The sequence below is a fragment of the Vanrija albida genome (genome assembly GCF_041260175.1).
Source record: "Vanrija albida strain AlHP1 chromosome Unknown contig_1, whole genome shotgun sequence".
NCBI classification, from domain to species: domain Eukaryota; kingdom Fungi; phylum Basidiomycota; class Tremellomycetes; order Trichosporonales; family Trichosporonaceae; genus Vanrija; species Vanrija albida.
Window position 1 is genome coordinate 835226 of NW_027191420.1, and position 19059 is coordinate 854284.

General features: G+C 64.3%; 7 protein-coding genes across 7 annotated transcripts; 3 read left to right on the top strand and 4 right to left on the bottom strand.

Moving 5' to 3' along the window:
* Positions 1 to 61: 61 nt before the first annotated feature.
* Q8F55_000363 (uncharacterized protein) lies at positions 62 to 1117 on the bottom strand (the record flags this gene model as incomplete). The annotated part of the gene is made up of 4 exons (XM_069349016.1): positions 62 to 73; positions 117 to 732; positions 789 to 874; positions 935 to 1117. The coding sequence occupies 4 exons, from the start codon at positions 1115 to 1117 to the stop codon at positions 62 to 64; spliced, it is 897 nt and encodes a 298-aa protein (XP_069212560.1).
* A 320-nt stretch (positions 1118 to 1437) lies between these two features.
* Positions 1438 to 3139, top strand: Q8F55_000364 (uncharacterized protein; the record flags this gene model as incomplete). Its single annotated transcript, XM_069349017.1, has 5 exons — positions 1438 to 1531; positions 1582 to 1771; positions 1838 to 2474; positions 2512 to 3015; positions 3086 to 3139. The coding sequence occupies 5 exons, from the start codon at positions 1438 to 1440 to the stop codon at positions 3137 to 3139; spliced, it is 1479 nt and encodes a 492-aa protein (XP_069212561.1).
* Positions 3140 to 3168: 29 nt separating this feature from the next.
* Q8F55_000365 (uncharacterized protein) lies at positions 3169 to 5034 on the bottom strand (the record flags this gene model as incomplete). The annotated part of the gene is made up of 5 exons (XM_069349018.1): positions 4654 to 5034; positions 4061 to 4610; positions 3796 to 4010; positions 3562 to 3752; positions 3169 to 3510 (listed from the first exon to the last, which is right to left on the bottom strand). Exons 1-5 carry the CDS (start codon positions 5021 to 5023, stop codon positions 3169 to 3171), a joined length of 1668 nt encoding a protein of 555 aa, XP_069212562.1. The 5' UTR covers positions 5024 to 5034.
* Positions 5035 to 6285: 1251 nt separating this feature from the next.
* On the bottom strand, positions 6286 to 7484 carry Q8F55_000366 (uncharacterized protein; the record flags this gene model as incomplete). The annotated part of the gene is made up of 4 exons (XM_069349019.1): positions 6286 to 6524; positions 6619 to 6918; positions 7116 to 7410; positions 7443 to 7484. The coding sequence occupies 4 exons, from the start codon at positions 7482 to 7484 to the stop codon at positions 6286 to 6288; spliced, it is 876 nt and encodes a 291-aa protein (XP_069212563.1).
* A 284-nt stretch (positions 7485 to 7768) lies between these two features.
* On the bottom strand, positions 7769 to 9778 carry NOP7 (mRNA-binding ribosome synthesis protein nop7; the record flags this gene model as incomplete). The annotated part of the gene is made up of 3 exons (XM_069349020.1): positions 7769 to 7840; positions 7908 to 9619; positions 9658 to 9778. 3 exons carry the CDS (start codon positions 9776 to 9778, stop codon positions 7769 to 7771), a joined length of 1905 nt encoding a protein of 634 aa, XP_069212564.1.
* Positions 9779 to 10013: 235 nt separating this feature from the next.
* Q8F55_000368 (uncharacterized protein) lies at positions 10014 to 12126 on the top strand (the record flags this gene model as incomplete). The annotated part of the gene is made up of 9 exons (XM_069349021.1): positions 10014 to 10106; positions 10141 to 10258; positions 10294 to 10403; positions 10438 to 10850; positions 10892 to 11142; positions 11181 to 11409; positions 11445 to 11567; positions 11603 to 11691; positions 11729 to 12126. 9 exons carry the CDS (start codon positions 10014 to 10016, stop codon positions 12124 to 12126), a joined length of 1824 nt encoding a protein of 607 aa, XP_069212565.1.
* Positions 12127 to 14400: 2274 nt separating this feature from the next.
* Q8F55_000369 (uncharacterized protein) lies at positions 14401 to 19035 on the top strand (the record flags this gene model as incomplete). Its single annotated transcript, XM_069349022.1, has 2 exons — positions 14401 to 15301; positions 15353 to 19035. The coding sequence occupies 2 exons, from the start codon at positions 14401 to 14403 to the stop codon at positions 19033 to 19035; spliced, it is 4584 nt and encodes a 1527-aa protein (XP_069212566.1).
* Positions 19036 to 19059: the final 24 nt, after the last annotated feature.

A 19059-nucleotide genomic window follows, 5' to 3' on the forward strand; every position in this document is an offset into this window, starting at 1 on the left:
TGCATGATTGCAGTGAAGCCCTATGCATCCAAACTTCGTACACGTACAAAACACTAGCGCACTAGCGGCCGAACTGCAAAGGTTAGATGGTGCAAGCGATAGTCGGGACAACTCACAATCAGCTCGGCGGCGCGGCCTAAAATACTCGTGGGCTGCTCGGGCTCCTCCCAGGCATAGTCATCCTTCTGGACCTCCTGTTTTGGCTTTGCTCGGATGATGTTGGTGCTCTTGATCTCGAACGGAGTACCGGGGCCGGCCTGCGTGTTGCCGACCGGTGGCGCGACACCGTTGACGAGCGTCAGACCCTGCGTGCTACCCGGACCGGCGACCTTGAACGCGAGCATCCAGCGGCCGCTAACAATCTCGCCATGGCGACGGAGGGCGTACGAGGCGAACAGGGCGTCGGCGTACTGGACGGTCCACCAGTTTGATCCATCTGGCCCAGGGACGTATGAGACAACAGGGCCAATGTTCTCGAGGTATGGCCGGAGCGCAGACAGATGCTCGACTGGGGGGCCAAAGACGTGCAGCGTCGTGGTATCGGCGTTAGCCTCGAGCGTGGACGGGGTGGCGAGCGCGGGCTGGGGAGTAGCTGCGGGTGGGGCCGGGCGACTGGACGACGCCGAGTCGTCGTACAGCGACGACGTAGGGATGGGGTCCTCGTCCATGGGAACTGGGCCCGACGGGCGCGCTGAGCGGCTCAAGGCGAGGCTCTGGCGGGGGGAGCTCGCACTGTTTGTGTTTGGTCAGAGAAGAGAATCACCACGGGCGTCCAACGCTGCACGTACCTCTCGTTGAGGGACGCGGCCGTGAAACGAGTCTGGGGGGAGCGCTTGATCACTGGCGGCGAGGCAGCGCTCGCGGAAGGCGAACCCTGCGTTTGGCGTCAGCACAATCGCGCTCTATTGTCCACAAAGGCTGGCCGGGTACGCACGAGGGCCACCTTGCCGGCTGGGCTCTGGGCAAAGGAGGGGAGAAACTTTGGGCCGTCGCTGGCTGATGGGTCGGGGTCGTCCGAGACGAAGCGCGAGCGCGACGACGACATGGACGCGCGCGCTGGCGTCGCGAATGACGAGGCTCTTGCCGGCGTGGCCGGCTGCGTCCACCAGTCGGACATGGTGGTGGGTGGGTGTGGGTGGAAATGAACAGTGTTGTCGAAATCAACAAGAATTCGGCCTTGTTGTCGCCGTGCAAGGTGGGTCCAGGGGCGGGGAGGTGTGGTGCAGCGGTGGTGGTGGGTTGACTGGTCAAAACTCCACGTCATTTTTCGTGCCTGGCTGAGGCGGCTGTCATTTCCACCTCCACCGGAATGCCGATGAATCTGGCCGCCGCCGCTGTCGGCCTCGTGACCTCGCTCGCTCACTGCTCCTTCAGACGCCTGAACCCTTGCACCCACATCAACATTGCTCTGCATCTCATCACACTGCACTGCCTACAATGCCGACGCTGCTCGATCTCCCCCGGGAGGTCATCCGCGCCATCGCGGTCCACATCTACGACCCACTCGAGCTCACACAACAGGACAGACTGAGTAAGTGGATGTGGCGTTGTTTTCGCATGTGGAGTACTAAGGCTTGGCAGCATGGGGCATCTTTTCGACCGTAGACATGCACGAAGAGCGCCAGGACGCACTCTTCTCGCTCATCGCGCTCGGTGATACCTGCCGCAAGGTCCGAAGAGAGGTGCGAGTCATCCTCTTCCGCTGTATCCGCATCCCAACCGTCTGGCATGCGTACGAAGCGGCAAAGTACGACTGGGCTCCGTTCGTAAGGTGTGTGCGGGCATTCCCCGGTTATTCGGATACCATGCCCGAGAAGCCGGTGCTCACACCACGTAGGAGCATCATCATCGACCTCACAATGTTTGACCTGGACGAGGTGCCGAGAAATGAGCGCCGACCGCGGTCATGCTGGCACGAGAGCGCCCTGCTCTCACGCATGATCAATGCTCTACCATGTCTGCAGCACATCTCGTTCTTTGCCGACGCCAGCGACGACTCGACGCTGTCACTGCTGTTCGCGTCGATCATCGACCACCCGTCACGGCACGCCCGCCCGCAGCCAGACGATGAGGCGTACGAGAGACAGCCGATCGCCACAAGGCTCAAGTCGTTTGGCTGGCGCCAGCGGGCTGCCCCGCCGAGCGAGTTCCGCACATTCTCGCAGACGTCGACATTCGTGTCGACGATGCACGTCCTGCGCCACGCGCACAACCTGTCGTTCCTGGTACTCGACGCCGACATGGACGAAATGGGCTCGAGCGATATCCTGACGGCCGTGCGCGAGCTTGCAAAACGTGAGGCGCCGCTTGGCCAAGAGCCAGCAAAGGTCAGCCTCATGCTCTGCGGTCCCATCGCCGGCTGGGAAGACGGCTTCCTTGACCAACTCGTCGACACATTCAGAGACATCCGGGAGCTGTTCCTCGACCGCCCGTTGAAGAAGTTGATTCGGGCTGTCAATGATGAGAACGAGTTTGTGAGTTGGTGTTTGGTCCGTGCACAACTGACGCCAGATCAATGTCCTCGCACCATTGCAGGCGCTGCCGTACCTACAGCTGGTCCAGGTCGGGTCGTATACGTTCAGTCTCGAGACACAGCAGGACATTGCCCTCCGCCTTGCGTACATGTGCCCTTCGCTCGTGGTCATTGGCCTGCTTGGGTCAGAAGGCGATACGACATGGTGGGGCGCGTGGCGAGGTGCTGGAGACGCCGTGTACATCCGGCCGATGGGCGATGGTCATCTATTCCTGCTCGAGGACTGCGCTCGGGCTTCGCGTCGGCCGTCGCTCGCTGGAATCGAGGAGCTCATTTCCAAATCCCGACGAGCATCCTTCGCGAGCGAAGGCGGAATCGTACGGTCACGTCGTTCATCTGTCGGCACAGACGAGGGATCTCGTTCTCGGCGTTCTTCGTTTGGATCCATGGTCACCGACGACGACCCTGTTAGGGTAAAGCGGTCCTTCCTCGCGTCGATTGACGACAAGCTTCGGCCGTTGTCTGCAATCGACCCTGGCAAGGTAGGTGTCGCTGCTGCTGCGGTGCACGTACCGGCGACGTATCTTGCAAACCCCTGCTAACGGTGCACAGTCGAGCCCCAGACCCAGTCCCCGGCGGACACCAATCTCGCCCCATCACGTGTAGCAATATAGGATGCATCATGGCCACCAAAATCAAGTTCCGAGCGAGTAGACAATGTACAGGGTCCAGCCGGTAACAATCATGCAACCCAGCTGGGTGAGGACTGCGCGCCTGGTCCAGCGCGAGACACGCCAGCCCTCGTAGAAGATGTCCTTCTCGATGGCCTCCTTGCGGATAGCGACACGGACCTTTTCGGGCCTGCGGAGCGAGTGGCCGAGCCACTTGCCGTCGAGGTAGTCGTAGATGGGGCCGAGGAGGGTCTCGATCGACTTGATGGCGATGAGGAAGTAGATGACGTTGTAGTACTGGTCGTTCTTTGTGCGGTCCTGGATGGCGCCTGCCGCGACCTCGAGGATGAGGGTGTTGCAGTTTTGCTAGGCGCGGGTGTGAGCGGGGCGTCCCACTAACTCGCTAACAGTACTCACGAAAGACTTCCACACGCCGAACGCGGTGCCGATGAGGCGGTCGTTACCGACGAGGACGGGGATGGAGGCGAGGAAGGTGACTGCGTTTGTGGACAGGGCGAAGGACGAGATGATGATGGGGACGAGGGGGTGGACCTTTGTGAGGCCGATGAGGGAGAAGACGATGACGTAGAGCATGCCGGTGAACGAGACTGGGGCGTGAGTGGGGGCGGGGGAGGCTGACGGTCGACTTACTGAAGACGACACGGTAGCCGATGCGGTCGAAGAAGAGGCCAGCGAGCGGGGTGAGCACGATGGGGACGACGGGCTGGATCGACGAGTTGTAGCCTGCCGCGAGGGTCTTTGTGCCGCGCGTCTTGACCTGGATGTCGGACAGGTTGGACGTGTAGACGGAGACTGCGGCGTTCTGGAACAGCTGGGTCGAGCAGAGGATCCAGAAGAACTTGGGGCTGGGCGAGCGTCAGCGAGGGCGCGAGCTTGGGGCCGTGGCGCCACTTACAGCTGGCTGAGCATGTTAAACTTGACACGGCGCTTCAAGAACGCGCCCTCCTTGGCGCGCGCGTCCTTGCCCAGGACGGGGCGGTACTGCTTGGGGACCGAGCGCTCGAACCACCAGTAGGCGATGAGCATGACCATGTTGAAGCCGCAGACGATGGCGGGGATCCACAGGGCCCAGCCCCAAAAGTCGCCGATGTTGGAGAGGGGGACGGCGGTCGTGCGGGTAATGACCGAGACGATGCGGTTCCACGCAATGTCGAGGCCGTACACGAAGGCCAGGGTGGAGCCGGCAAACCAGTGGCTGTACAGCTTGTTCTGGCACGAGCCGATGATGGTCGAGCCAAAGCCCATGATGATGTGCCCGCCCACGAGGAGGCCGTAGTGGTTCGAGTGGGCCGAGATGCCCGACACCACCGCGCCGACACAGATGAAGATGCACGAGATGATGGCGGCGTACGTCGCGCCCCAGTAGTCCATGCCGATACCGCCGATGATGGGGAGGATGGAGTTTACGAGGGCGTTGGCGGACGCGACCGCGCCGAACTGGGCGTCTGGGGGGTCAGCCGCGGCCTCACAGCGACAACAGTGACGCACTCGTGATCTTGAGCTCCTGGCGGATACGCGTCTTGAGCGGGCCGAGCACATTGTCGGCGTACGACGCGCCCGTGTTGAAAAACACGATGAGGAGGAAGGCGATGATGCGCAGCCGCCAGGGAATGTCGCTGCGGTCCGAGACGTCGGGGATGATGGCGCCGCCGTCGAGCGAGTCGTTGTCCCCGCCCATCCCGGTGCCCTTGAGCACGGCGGCGTTGGCGTGCACCTCGGGTGTGAGGTCGGCCGCGTTCTTCTCGTCGTCCGAGGATGACGGCGGGCGCCCGTCGTCGCTGCGGCTCGGCGTGCGCGCCTCCCACTCTGGCGTCGGCGTCGGCGTGACCTGGGCTGCTGGTGGTGCTGGTGCGGCCATGTTGCGTTTTTTCTTCTGTCTGTGGGCGTGCACGCTGCCTTCCCCGCGCCAGCCTTTAAACCGCGGCTCTGGCTCTGCAGCGCTACTACCTGCTGAGACAAAAATATGCGAGCAGGGCACGGCAGGTTTCACCCCAGCGCCACGCCCAGCGTCATATCTGATAAGGTCCGCCGTCGGCCGACGAGGCGTGTACCAATGACGCGCGCGCCAAGTGGACGGAGGGGGGGCGGAGCGAGCCCCGAGGCGCTGGGAAGAGGGTGGGGCTGCGGCGGCGACGGGACGGGCGGCACGAGCAGCGGCGCGGCGGCAGGAGCAGGCTACATCGGCCTTTTACCCTCCCCCTGCGCTGGTGCCTCGCACGCTGTGGCGCCGAGGCTGTAGCCGCTGTTTTAGTGCGCGCCGAGCGTCTTGGCACAGCCAAGAATTGTGCACACGCTGCACAAACGAGCGCCCAAACGAATGCACGTACGCATGCACGCGGCACGCGGGCATGCAGTGCAGCAGCTGGGGCGAGCTTAAGCGAGCATAGACTGGCGAGCTGCGGCTGGCGAGCTGCGGCTCCGGAGGGCCGGTGGAGACGGGCGAAAGACGAGCTCGGCCAATTCACGCGAGGCGGGCCCAGGATCGAGACGAGGGTAAGTAGGTCGGCTCCTCCCTGCACACGTGCGCGCAGCATGCTGGCAGCGTATTCCATATACCTGCGCGCCGAGTGGAGGACTCGCCGGCTCCGATATCTGATAGGTTTCGGGTCGTGCGTGTGCAAGAGGCGACGGCGGCGTCGGCGGCGGCGGCGACAGCTGCCACCTCCGCTTCGCTCGGCCTTTACTCCACCACCCCCTCCACAGCGCCTCGGTCACGGAACCGAGCGGCAGTGCTGTGCTGCAGAGCGGCCGACAGCCGCCACTCACGCAGCCATCTCGGGACAGACGCCGTTCGGACAGGCCACTGGCGCCGAAGAACATTCCTCCCGCAGCACGCTTCGGCCGGGCCATCCCACCGCCCCGCCGCCATCACCACGTCCGCGATACCGGCTTGCCGGGGCGCCGATCGTGCCTCGGCGCGGTGCCGCGCCGCGGGGGTGTCTCAAATCGCTCGCGCCGCCCAGATCCCGACGCCAGCGGTGTTCCCGAGCCAGCGCAATCGGAATGGTCACTACGATACATCTGTCGATACAATGGCGATGGTGCCTCGCCTGGCCCACTTCCCTCTGTCCGTCGCACTATGGCCACCACTTGCCCTCCACGCTCGCGCTTCGCGCTCGCTCAATCGTCCTGCGAGTACACCTGCGGCTTGCCCTCCATGTCCGCCTGGAGCCCGTTGAGGCGGTCCAGCATCGGGTGCAGCGCAGCCGGCACGGCGCCACGGAAGGCCGGGTCGGTCGTGTACTCGAGGCCGTGCTGGAGGATGTTGCGCGCGCGCGACGTGTCGCCCGGGGGCGGGCTGCCGTAGCACCCGTGCAGCGTGCGGCGCTTGACCGCGAGGTTGTACTTGCCGACATGGACTGGGGGGTGTGAGCGGGGGTCGGGGTGGGGTGTGTTGACCAGGGGGGCGGCCTCGGTGCCCACTTCGTGGGCACCTCCGCGCGCCGCACTCACGAATGTTGTTGTTGTAGAACACCGTCTGGCCCTTCTTCAGCTCGAGGTTCTGCGCGCCGGGCATGTCCCCGCCCTCGAGGTTGGCCTTGCGCTCCTCGGGCGTGCGCACGCGGCGGTGGCTGGCCGGCACGGCCGAGAGACACGCGTCGTCGTACAGCGCCGCGTTCCACTGGATGCCGTAGTGCTTGATCTTGAGCGCCTCGGCCTCCTCCTCGGGCGTGGCGGTGGCCTTGACGTCGTCGCGGTGCCACGAGAGGGCGTAGTCTTTCTCGAGGGGGTTGACGAGGATGTTGAAGAGTTCTGCGGGCGCGGGGTGTCAGCGCGGTGCGTGGCGTCGGGGCGACGAGCGGCGACGAGCGGCTGCCAGCTCAAGCCCAAGCCTCCTCGGCGAGCTCGGGGTGCCGCGGCGCCGGGCTCGACCAGCTGCCAGCTCAAGCCTCGGCCAGCTGCCAGCCCAAGCCCCAGCGAGCCCGGCTGCGCCGGCCTCGCACACTCACCAAACTGCATGTCCTTCCTCTCCACGCCCATAAGCGCGGCGCTCACGTCGAGCAAATCGTCACTCCCATACCACTCGGCAAACACAGGCTTCCCCAGCCCCGGGTGCATGATGTTCTGCACGCCCCACACGTCGTCGCCCTCCGTCCAGGGGGGGAACTGCTTGCCCACCATGCGCACCTGGTCCCAGGAGCGGTCCCTCGCGCGGTCCGTCACCTCGTCCGCCGCGGCACAGAGCGGCGCGTACAGCTCGTCGGGGATCAGGCCGTCGACCACGACGTAGCCGTCCTTCTCGTACTGCCGTCAGCCTTGCACCCACGCCCACCCACCTTGTCGACGATGTCGGCGAGCTGCGTCTGCGTGAATGGCATTGTGGGGGTTGGGTGTGTGCATGCGAGGAGCTTCTTGGTCGTGTGTTATATTGGTGCGCTTGGGCGCTGGTCGACACCCAAGGCGCTAGCAAGCGGCGACTTTGCCGACGCGCCGGGAATCATGCGACACGGTCCATGCCGTACATCCCCGCACTGCACATGCCCCACATGCTTCCACCCCGCCGTACTCGCCGAACCCACCACACCCACACCGCTCAAGTATACAGAATGCATGAACCCCGCACGCCCGGCCCCACCTCTAGTCGCCACGCACCAGCCCCACCCTACTTGCCAGCCTTCGCCTCCTTGCGCTTGCGCTTGGCAATCTCCTTTCGGCGAGTCTCGAGCTTCTCGTGCTGCACACTGCGTCAGCTCCATCGGAGACACCCGACCCTCGGCCACATCGGCGACCCTCCCACTCACCTCGGCAACGCGCTCGGCGTTCGAGTACTTCATCTTCTCGTAGAGCTTGGCCTTCTTGTTGGACATCATGATCTTGCGCAGGTCCTCGTCCGGTCGGCCGTTGGCCTTGGCCTGTGCCTTGGCCGCGGCACCATGCAACTTGGTAGCCTCCTTGAGCTGCGCCTTGAACGCCGCGTGCGACGTGCCGTTGGCCTCGGCCTCGAGCTCGGCAGCGTGCAGAAGCGACGCGTCGGATGGGTTCTTGGCCGACTCGAGCAGTGCGGGGGGGAACTCGGGCGCCGACTCGTCCTCGTCGGCCTCCTCGTCGTCATCCTCGCTCTCCTCCTCCTCCTCGGCAGCCTCCTCAGCACCCTCCTCGGCGCCCTCGGTCGTCTCGCCGATGCCGAGCCAGGGGCGCTCCTGCTCGCCCTCGCCGTCCCACGGACTCAAGTGAGGGGGGAGCAGCTGTCCTGGCGCATACTCGCCAGTAGCAAGCACCTTTCCGCGGTTGACACAGTCGGCGACCCACTGGGGCTGCACCCACGTCCATTTCCTGCCCGCCTCGAGCTCTCGCCTCCTCTCGTCGGTCATCGGCCTGTCGATGAGAACGTGCGTGATGCTGTCGGCGCTGGGCGCGTTGTCGAGCGAAGGGGCCGTGAGCGACGTGACGACCTTGCCGCCGAGCGCACGGATGACAAACTCCCATGTCCTTGACGACGTCTCGCGCGACAGGTAGAAGGTGTAGGGAGCGAACAGAAGTTGGGAGCGCGAGGTAGAGGGTGCCGACGAGGCCACCAGCGACGTGTAGGTCGGCAGGGGGGCCGCAGGACCGACGTCCTCAACCTCGGCGGCCTTTGATGGCCGCTCAACAAAGTCCTCATCCTCCTCCTCGGCCTCGACCTCCTGCTCCATCTCAACATCCTCGTCCTCGACAGTGACGCCGCGCGCGGCCAGGCCCTGGATAGCGCGCTTGACAGCCTTCTTGGACACGCCCTTGGCGCCCGAAGCACCAGTCGCCTTGTTCTCAACGAGCCTGAAGGCGCCAACAGTCTCTCCGGCGGCGTCCTGCTCGACGTCGAGGGGAGGGGGGTAGACGAGGTTCTCCTCAGTGTAGAGCTTGAAGAGGACAAAGCCGATCAGGGTGCGGTAGAGCTCGAGGAAGGTCAAGAGAATGCGGAAGTCGACGTCGTGGGGAACGTGCTGCTGGAACTCGTAGCCCTCGAGCCAGCGGACCTTGATCAGGTCGCCACCGTGGCCCGGGACCTCGGCCTCGTAGTAGACACCCTTGACGCCGAGGAACACCTTGCGGAGCGAGTGCGTGCGGATGGCCCAGACCTTCCACTCGTTGATAAGGCGGCTGCACTCGGCGATAACCTCGGTCGGGACGATCGTCTTGCCGGGGATCGGGTTGGTAGGCAGCGTCGAGAACAGGTGGACGAGGTTGAGCGGGTCCTGGAGGTCCTGCAGCGCGAGCGTGAACGTGGGGTAGCGCTCCTTGACGAGGTGGTCGAGGCGGGTCACGGGCTTGCTGGCCTCGAGGTTCTTGGCCAGGCCCCACTCCTGACGGCCGACGGCGCGCGCGAGCTTCTTGGCGAAGGCCTTGTGCTCGCGGAACTTGGCGAGGAGGGGCTCGTGGAGGAGGTACTGGATGTCCTTGTAGTAGTAGAACGACGCGGGGGCCGACGATCCCTTGTTGGCACGCTTCTTGTGCAGCGGCTCACGGGGGTAGATACCTGCAGTGTGAGCTCAAACTCTACAACAAGTGGCTCACCCTTGAGGATACACAGGCGACGGAAGTCGGAGAGCGAGATCTGGAGCTTGTTGACGGCCTTGTTACGCGTGATGTAGTTCTTGGCCGCGCCGGACTCTCCCCTCTTCTTGATCTTGGCCATTTTGAGTGTGTTTGGGTGGGTTTGAACGACTTGGTTGTCGTTTGTAGCCTAGTCGAGCGACTGCATCGACATTTGCATCAACTTTGTGAGCCATGGCCAGTGGAGGTGGGTGAAACTTTTTGGTACCGCAAGACCACGTGGCTTTCCTCCTCCACTTTTGGCCACCACAAGACCCAGGCTGTAATGTTGACAAGTTGAGTTTGAGCACTCTCATCGCGACCGTCGCACCGTATCCATGGCCAGGAGGTGCCCGCAATGCGGGTCACGCAAGTGGCGCAAGGATGGCATCACGGGCAGCGTGGTGTGCGAGGAGGGCCATGTCCTGCAGGTGCGTCGGAGGCTAGGGGCACAACTGACACCAGGACGTCCGGGCAGAAAACCTCGTCGCCGAGATGACGGGCCACGCGCTGCAGAAGCGGCGGATGAAGACGGGCCCGCGGATAAACAAGCGCAAGATGGAGGGCAAGCGAGATAAGAATTGTGAGTCGCGTGTGCGTGGCGCTGCTGATCGCCAGACGTGCACGGTGTCGAGGCCGAGTCGCTTCGGATACAGGGGCTCCAGCTGCTCCTCCGGCACCAGGTGGCGGCGCTGCGGCGGCTGTGGGCGCTGCCCGAGGCGTTTGAGGTGAGTGATGGTGCAGAGGCAGTGCTGACCCCAGCTCGTGGTCCGCGACCTGTGGACGTACCAGCTCCTCATCTCACCGCTGCCGTCCTTCCGGCCACCGCCGAGCCGCCCGGCCTCACCCGCGCCCGTGGCGGAGAGTGGGCCGTCGAGGCTGTCAGGAGAGCTTAGAAGACATCTCAGCGACTCGGAGTCCGAGTCGGACTTGGACTCGGCCACGTCAAAGCACGAAAAGGACGGCAGCAGTGACACGGGCTCGAGCAAGGGAGACGACGAGTCGGACAAGAGCGACGACGAAGACGAGCCGCTACGCGAGATCGACATCGACGGCCAGCCCCCAGCGCAGATCTACCGACGAAGACGAAAGCTGCGGGTGTCAGACACGCTTGTCTGTTTGTTGATTGCGCTGTGGATCCTGCGGATACCATTTACACATGCTGGCATCGAGTCGTGAGTCGTGGTGCACTGCAGCATTTGACACCCGACGACAGACTCATTAATCTGAATCAAATACCCTACGTTGACTTTGGAAAGTCGACCCTCGTCCCCAAGGAAATGCTCATACGCATGAACCACGACGTCCGCGTATCGCTGCGACCACCGCGCTCCCCTACCCCGACGGCAATGTTCGAGCTGAGCCGCAAGTTCGCCAGTGTCCTCGTGCAGCGCTTCGGGCAGGTCATCCCCGAGATCAACGTGCCTCCCGTAGCCTGGGAGGTGCTGTCCGCGCTCGGCGGAACAGGTGAGGTGGCTTGTCGGGACAATTGCTGACCTCTCCAGCGGTGACCCAGTCCCAGGTCGTGTCCTTCCTCGAGCTCATCGACGCCAACATGTCGCTCAGCCCGGCGGCCGTCAACCGCATCCTGCGGAAACGGCGCAACTCGGACCCCGAGCCCATCGAGGTCGACATGCCAACCCATGCGCACGACGTCATCATGCCCGAGCTCAGCGTCGCCGCGGCATGGATCATCGTCATGAAAATGGCGTACGGGCTGGACGGCAAGGAGCGGTGGGTTGCCCTTAGTTGCTCGACTAACCCACCAGGTTCGCGCTCATGAAGACCGAGCCGTTGATCGGGCAGCCGCGGGGCGAGCTGTGGGTCGCGCAGCTCAAGGCGCGGCTGGACAGCAAGGCGTTTCAAGGGACTGGGACTGATCTCGAGCGATTGTGAGGTTGCTTTCGATCATTGCTAACCTTGACAGGTACTTTGATGGCATGGACACGGACGACCTGGACCGGTTTCTCGACCGATGCGAGGACGTCCTCCTCAAAGACCGAGATTACGGCACGCGTGAGTTTGTTGCGCTCAACACTGCTGACTCTCCCAGCTGGCCCATTTCCTCTGCCAGCGACAACGCGCACGACGCCACGGCCACCAGTCACCGAGTCGTGGGACTCGTTCCACTCCGAGGCGGCGCGCAAGATTGTCACGCTCGACACTGTGCCGTCGCTCGCGGGGCTCACCAACGACCTGCCACTTATGCCTGGCGAGAAGCTCAAGTCGTATGACGCGGCCGACGTGACGGGGACGCTTCCGCCCGACTACGAGATTGTGCTCAACTCTGCTGCGCAGGTCGTCGGGGTCGAGCCCGAGGCGCTGGCCGAGGTCGTGCAGGTCTACGAGCGCAGGATGGAGCACCAGCGCCCGCGCCGTGAGTTTTTTGACCCGGCGGTGCAGAGACGCGTCGCGGCGTCGGGCCTGCGCGAAAGCAGGAGTTTTGGGTAGAGGGTCGTTGTTGTTGTTGCTATTGTCGGCGCGTGCAGCAGCTGCGCAGCGCAGCTCGCTTGATTGATTCGGGCCTCGACCTAATCTATGCTTTTGGTTACAGGCCACTGTGTCGGCTTAATGGCGTTAAGCTTTTACGTGATTGTCACCAGTAAAGAGGAGCAGAGTGCAGGGCAGGGTGCTGGCTATTGAAGCGAGCGTTATTGATCGGCACGGTTAAGCAGCGCACGTCACGAGTGAGAGGCGTTTAGAGCGTCGAGTACTATGGAAAGCTCGACCCATGGTTTTGAGGCGACTGTGAGCCCTGTGTGTCTCCCTGTGAGGCCCAGACGTGTGACGGATCAGTGTGCAGTGCCACCCTTGATGTCCAGTTCCAGGCACGACAAACAACGCGTACGGCGCCCACAAGTGCCGCGGGGGCAATTTTTACAGGCACCGACGGGGAAGGGCAGCGGGGCGCGGGGCGGCACCGGGCGGCGGCGCGACTGTCATCAATCCGCCAGGGGTGTCTCTGTCAGTGTTCGGCACAGCCAGACCGCCAGTCAGGCAGCGGCGCCACCGCCCACACGGCCCAGGGAGGACCCACAATCTAGGTCTGGGGTCTTGGGCCCAATGCCGTCAGCAATGCTTCCAACGAACACGGCCTGCCTGCACGAGCACTTGTGCCAGTGAGTGTTCGGACGAGAACAAGGTTCATGCGGTTTGACGTGCAAGGGATCAGAGGTGGCAGCTGGAGAAGCAGGGGTGCAGTGGGCCGCGGGTGCGCGTTGTGCGTGTGCCTTGCTTGCTGCCTTGTTTTCTTGCCTGTGGCCCGCGGCATCTCGTCGGCACGTATGACGCCTCTTGTCCCCCCTCGGCCCCCTCTGCCCCTCTCCCTTGACCCCCTCCTGAAGCATTTTTTTCTCGATTCGCAAGCGCACGGCGTTTTGGATGGCCGCCGCGCCAGGTGAGCCAGGTGCACCAGCCGCACCCCCCCTTTTACCCCTGGCGCACCGCATCGCCTCGCCTCGCCTCACTGCTGCCTGCCAGGTCCGGATCGAGCGGAGATGTGTGAATGGGTGCTGGCGGTGACGGCGACGACGACGACGGCGGCGGCGCTAGCGTGCAGAGTGAGACAGTCAATGCTGGGAATGGCGATGCGCCAAGCCTCGGGGCTGGGGCTGGGGCTGGGCCGAGTGGCTCGGCGTGGTGCTTGCTTGTTTGCTTGCAGATCGTGTTAGTGTGCTGTTTGCTTGTGCAGTCGCCTGCTGCACCAACCTTGTTGACAAAACTCATCTCGTGTACCCACAGTGTGCGTGCCGAAACGCGCCTCGCCTCGCCCCGCCCCGCGCCTTCCTCGACTCCCACCCCCCCGTCTACCCCCTTCCCTCCGAGTGCCACCCACCCCTTCCCCCTTGCTAAACCTTGGGCCCTTCCCTATCTCTCGACCAACAATTGTCAAGCTTTGTCTCTAGCATTCAACAAGAAACGACACTACACAAACTCCAACTCTTCTCCACTCGCTTTGCTCGTCGCGTCCCGCTCTTTCTCTTTGCTTTGCTCTGCTCTCTTGCTCCCTCGCTCTCTCCCTACAACCCCTGCACAATTGGATCGACCCGGCGGCTGGCTCCCAAACATCGGCCCCTCTCATACACCACTGCATCCGCCCACCCGCGCGCGTCTTGCAAGCTCGACCCCAAACGTCTGAGCCCGATCCCGCTCCCCCGTCCGTCACCGCCCACCCGCAACTAAACTTGCAACAAGGGGGCGGCGTCTACCCAAGCCTCGAAGAGCCCTGCAACTCCACAAGCCAAGCCCTAGTGTGCGCCGCCTCGTCTCGCCTCGACCCGACCCGCTCGCTCGCTCGCTGCTTGTTTGCTCGCTCGCTAGTAGGCCACACCTGGTCCACCCCCACCATCACTTTAGTCCGGACACTGTCGCGTACGTGCATCGATCGACAAGTGTCGAGCGCGTCTTTGCTAACCACGTCCCCTCCTTGTCCCCTCAACGCCATTGCCTGTGGCCCCTCACGATCTCCCCCGCCGCGACAACCACGACGCCTCTTGGGTAACGCCAACGCCAACGCCCTCGCCAACGCCACCTCCTGCCCTTGGGTCACGATCGCGCCTTGCGCTTGCCTGCATACTCGCTCGCCCCTCTTGTCGTCGCTGCTGCCGCCGCCGCCGTCGTATCAACTGGTTGCGCGTTGCACACTGATTGTCCACCGCGTGCGATTGTTTATCACGCCCATCAAACACGACACACGCGCCCGCTGATCATTCCCATCGCGAACCCATGGCGTTCGACGCTTCAACCCCACCCCCCTCGCGCTCGGCCCCCACCCTCGTGCCCCCGCCTCTGCTCTCTGATCGACCGGCGCCTGGCTCAAACTCGTCGTCACACTCGCTCTCGACAACTCTGGTCATCACTCCGTCCTCCACTCCTCCCTCCAAATACTCGTACCCTCGGTACGCCGGAATTGCCTCGACCAGTCCTCCGTCGGCCTTTGCCAACAAGAGGAACAGCAGCTCGGCCCTCCCCATCGCCTCCATCTTCGAGAGTGAGGAGCAGCGCTTCGACCTCTTGAAAACTCTGAACAGAGCCGACCCGAAGGCCGAGCTCAAGGACTGGGAAGTCATCGAGTACGCGGACGCGCCCTACCCACCCGAGGTCAAGCGTTCGCGTAGTGCTCGAACCAGAATCAACATCATGTCCATGGCCGAACCACCCCGTCCCCCGCCAAAGAAGTCGGGCGGCAGCTTTCTGCGCCGTCTGACTCAATCCAACCACCATAGCCAGGACAAGCAGCAGCGCCCTGCAGAGGTCTCGCGTGCTGCTCCCCAGCTCCCCCCACTCAGCGGCCCCGACTCGCGTCCAATCTCGCTCAATCTCAACAGCATTGTGCCCCAGGTCACGCCCGGCAACCCCCAGGCGCGTCCTCAGCCAAACGGGATCGGCGCTCCAAATGGCGTACACGACGCGCACGCTCGGGCCTTGAGTCCAACCGGGCCTCCCCCCCCTTCCAAGCAGTTTGGCGGCCTTCCGTCACCTGCAGGCTACCCCTCTCGACCTCCTCCTGGGGCCTCTCTCCCTCCTGGAGCGGCAGCGCCTGAGCACAACCCCATTTCTGCGGGCCAGCAGAGGCCTCTGGACAACCGCAACAGTTTCAAGGTCCAAGGTCGCCCAGACCGCACAGGTGAGAGGGCTTGGCTTGGCTGCCGTGGACCATTGCTAACTCATTTGGCAGAGGGATTCCCAGTCCCAATGAACCACCGCGCGCCAAATGGCTCTGCTCATCCGGGACAGCCCCCCCAGCAGCTCCGATCGCCGACTGGACCTCCTCATCCGCAGCACGCGTTGCCGAATGGCCATGGCAACAACTATGCCAAGGACCACATGCACATCAACCCGAAGCTCCACGCGCCGATCACGGCGGCGCTGGCTTCGCCTCCATTGCCGTCCCCTGAGGGCGTGACGCACTACAACTTTCCCTCGATGCAGCAGCCGCAGCAACAGCACTACACGAGACCTCCTCTCCTCGATGGACCGTCTGTCCCGTCGAAGTCGGCACAATGGTCTCCTCCCCAGGCTGCTGCTCCTCGACCCCCTCCCCACGACGCACCCAGGCCCCCTCCTCATGGTGCTCCGCGTCCCCCTCCCCATGACGCCCCACGTGCTCCTCCGCACGACGCCTTCTACGCTCCCCGTCCCGCAGCCGGCTCGCCTCCTGGGCCACCTCGCCCGCCCCCAGGAGCCATGCGGCCGCCTCCGCCCAATCTCAAGGACAACATCACGCCGCCAGTAGCCAACCGTCGTGGCAGCTACCAAGGGCCGATGTCGATGCCTCAGCCTCAGGTCCCCAACGGCACGCCAGTCTCCCGGCCTCCACCTCCTCAGCAGCCAGGCGTGCGCCCCGCCGGGTCTCCTCCCGCTGCTAGTGGCTACCCCGTTGGCGCCATGCAGAGCCTGAGCGTCAACGACTCGCCCAGAACACCAAACAATGCTCGCCAGGCGGGTCCTTCCCAGCAGCTGCAGCAGCAGCAGCCGCAGCCCCAGCAGCAGCAGTTCATCTCTCCCCCGGCCAGAACCACTTCAGTCCGTCACGCCTCAGGCCCCCGTCCCCAGCATCCCCACCATCTTGCCAACGGCATGGCCAACCCGCGTCCTCCCCCTCCCCAAGGCGCGTCTGGTCCGCGCTCTCCACCGGCGGTGCAGACCCCTCCGGTCCGCTCGCCTGTGACCTCCCCTCCCACGGTGCCGGCTCCTCCTATCCGTTCGCCTGTGACATCGCCCTCTGCACTGGGTCCTCCCCAGTACCCTGCGGCAAACGTAGCCAAGGTGGCCTCCCCTCCTAGGTCAGGAGCAGCCTTGCAGGCAGCAGCGGCTGCCCCCACCCCCACCTCTCTTCCTCACCAGGAAAGCCCGACTCGGCCCAGGATCGTGATCCCGCAGCAGCCCAATGGCACTGTTCAGCCGATCCCATTGCAGCAGACTACGCCGCCTGTGGTGCAGAAAGTCTACCCCCCGTCCACCGACTCGACTCCCCGTCAGGGGCAGGGCCCTCTGCCGACCCAGACCACACCGCGTGCGTCGCCAGTCCCCCCTGTCGCTGCTCAGCAGCGTGACCTCAAGTCGCCCGTCGACCTGAACCCCATGCGCACGCCGACGCCACCGTCGTCGCTCGGACGCCTGACGCCGGAGCCCAAGCAGGGACCAGGTTACTCGGCACTCGGCAACGGTCTACCGTCGACGATGGGAGGCTCGCAGCTGCCACCAAGAGTTCTCTCTGCGACCAACCAGGCTCGCAGAATCGCCTCGTCGCCGCTGGCTAGCCCCGTCTTCTCCAACCCTTCAAGCCCCGTGAATGGCATCAACGGCATCGCTGCTGCCCAGTCTCGATCGGTTTCGGCTCAGCCTCGTATCACGTCGATAGCGACCAACGATTCGGGTGACAGTGCCGAGTCGGCTGTGGCTCCGGCATCCAAGCCGAACAGTGTGCGCTCATCGATCTTGCACAGACCCAGACCCAAAATCAAGCACCATGACCGGAGCCTGACGGCCCTACTGGTTCACCCCCACATCACTGCCTCTCTCCTCCCCCACATCAACATCAACACCTTCCTCAACGTGTTGGGCTCGGATGAGACGCTCCGCAAGTATGTCAGCGGAGAGATGGTCGGCCGTTGGGTGATGCGCGAGTGGGGTGTTACCGTGGAACGCGAGCGTGGCCGCTCGTGGCCTGGCCTGACCGTCTGGGAGGGCTTCCTCGAGTCGCTGCTGCATGACCCAGCGGTCTACAGCACGTACCCGCAGCAGTACCACAACCTCCTGCGCCACCTCAGCCTGTCGCACACGCTCATTGTGCTGTTCCTGAGAACGTTGCCCGCTTCGGCCTTCCCCTACTCGCCGCCCCTGCCATTCGACGACGAGCTGCATCTCCCGACGCTGCACAAGTCGAGCTCGATGGCGAGCATGCAGGGTGGCCGCCATCCAGGATCGCGAGCGACCAGCAACGCTGGCTCGGATGCCGGGCACGGGGGCGGTGGACTCAGCGCTGGCAGGATGCCTCGCAGCGAACGCGTGACCGAGGTGGTCATGCCTGAGCCTCTGTCGTCCACGGCCAAGGAGGTCAAGACTCTCCACGAATCGGCGCCGTCCGCCAACTTTATCCCCGGAAAGCTGCGCAAGCGCCGTGGGTCTGCTGGCTCTGTGGCGTCTATCGGCTCGACTGGCTTCTTCGGCCGGAAGCGCTCTGCGAGCGCATCATCTGCCCAGAATGCCGCCTTGGCGTCTCCGGCCGCGGCTTCCCAACCCGCCCTGCCCGTTCCCCAGGGCAAGGCCGCGTTCCCCCCGGTCAGCTACCCGACGGCCAAGCGATACGAGTTCCGTCGCTATGGCGACCAGCCCATCAGCCCGTCGCCCAGCGCGCCGAACAGCAGACCTGGCTCGATCATGTCGGCCCAGACGAGCCCATCGGTCGCGCGCGGACGCAACGGACGGCCTCAGCACGGCTCCATTGGACAGGGCATGTCGGACCTTGGCCATGGCTCTGACAGCCTGCCAATCCCCCCGCCGATTGGCGGCGGCCGCCAGCACCGCTCGTCTCTGACGAGCAGCGAGGGACGGTCTTCGCGTGGCGGTGCCAACTCGCCCGTGCAGAGACGGTACGACTCGCCGACGGGGTCTTCGCGTGACCTGTCGAGCCAGATGAGCCACCTCCGGCCCGAGCCTGCGTTTGACCGACCTCCTCCGTTCATGCCTGGGCGTGCTCCAATTCTGCGCGTGTTCATTCCTGTCTCGGACAAGGTGCCCCGCTGGCCCTCGGCCGAGGGCGCCGCCGCGTCGTGGCGTGAGCTCGAGAAGTGCGGTGCCGACAAGCGCATGAAGCTGGGCGACCTGGTGGTCAACACTGCGCTCCACAAGCCGACCAACACGGAGCACGTGCTTGTGTATGTGCCGTTTGTGCCGCACAAGCTGGTGCCACTCGAGTATGTGCACTCGCCTACTGGCCACCTGCCGCGGTACCTGGACGCGTTCGCCGTGTCGCCAGTGTACTACGACCCGTTCCTGCCGTCGCCGCAGATCCTCTACCTCGACTTTGCGCCATACGCCCAGCAGGCGATGAACAGCCTGCGCCTTGCGTACGACCGCCGCGATGTGACGGTAGCGTCTGGTGCCCGGCTCAGCGCCAAGCGCTACCTGCACGTCGCGGGTCTCGAGATCCGCCCGGGCGACCGCGTTGCTGCCGACTGGCAGGGCATGGTGACGCTCGAGGCCGAGGGCACTGCCGAGGGCAAGACGGAGATGGAGGCGCGGTTCGGGCACGGCGACCCGACGCGTGCCGTCATGGGCCCGTGGGAGGTTGTGCGCGAGCGCTCTCTGCTGGGCTCTCTGTGGCTGCGACTGGTTCGCGAGCCACGGGGCAACTAGGCGAACAGCCGGGAAACTACACGA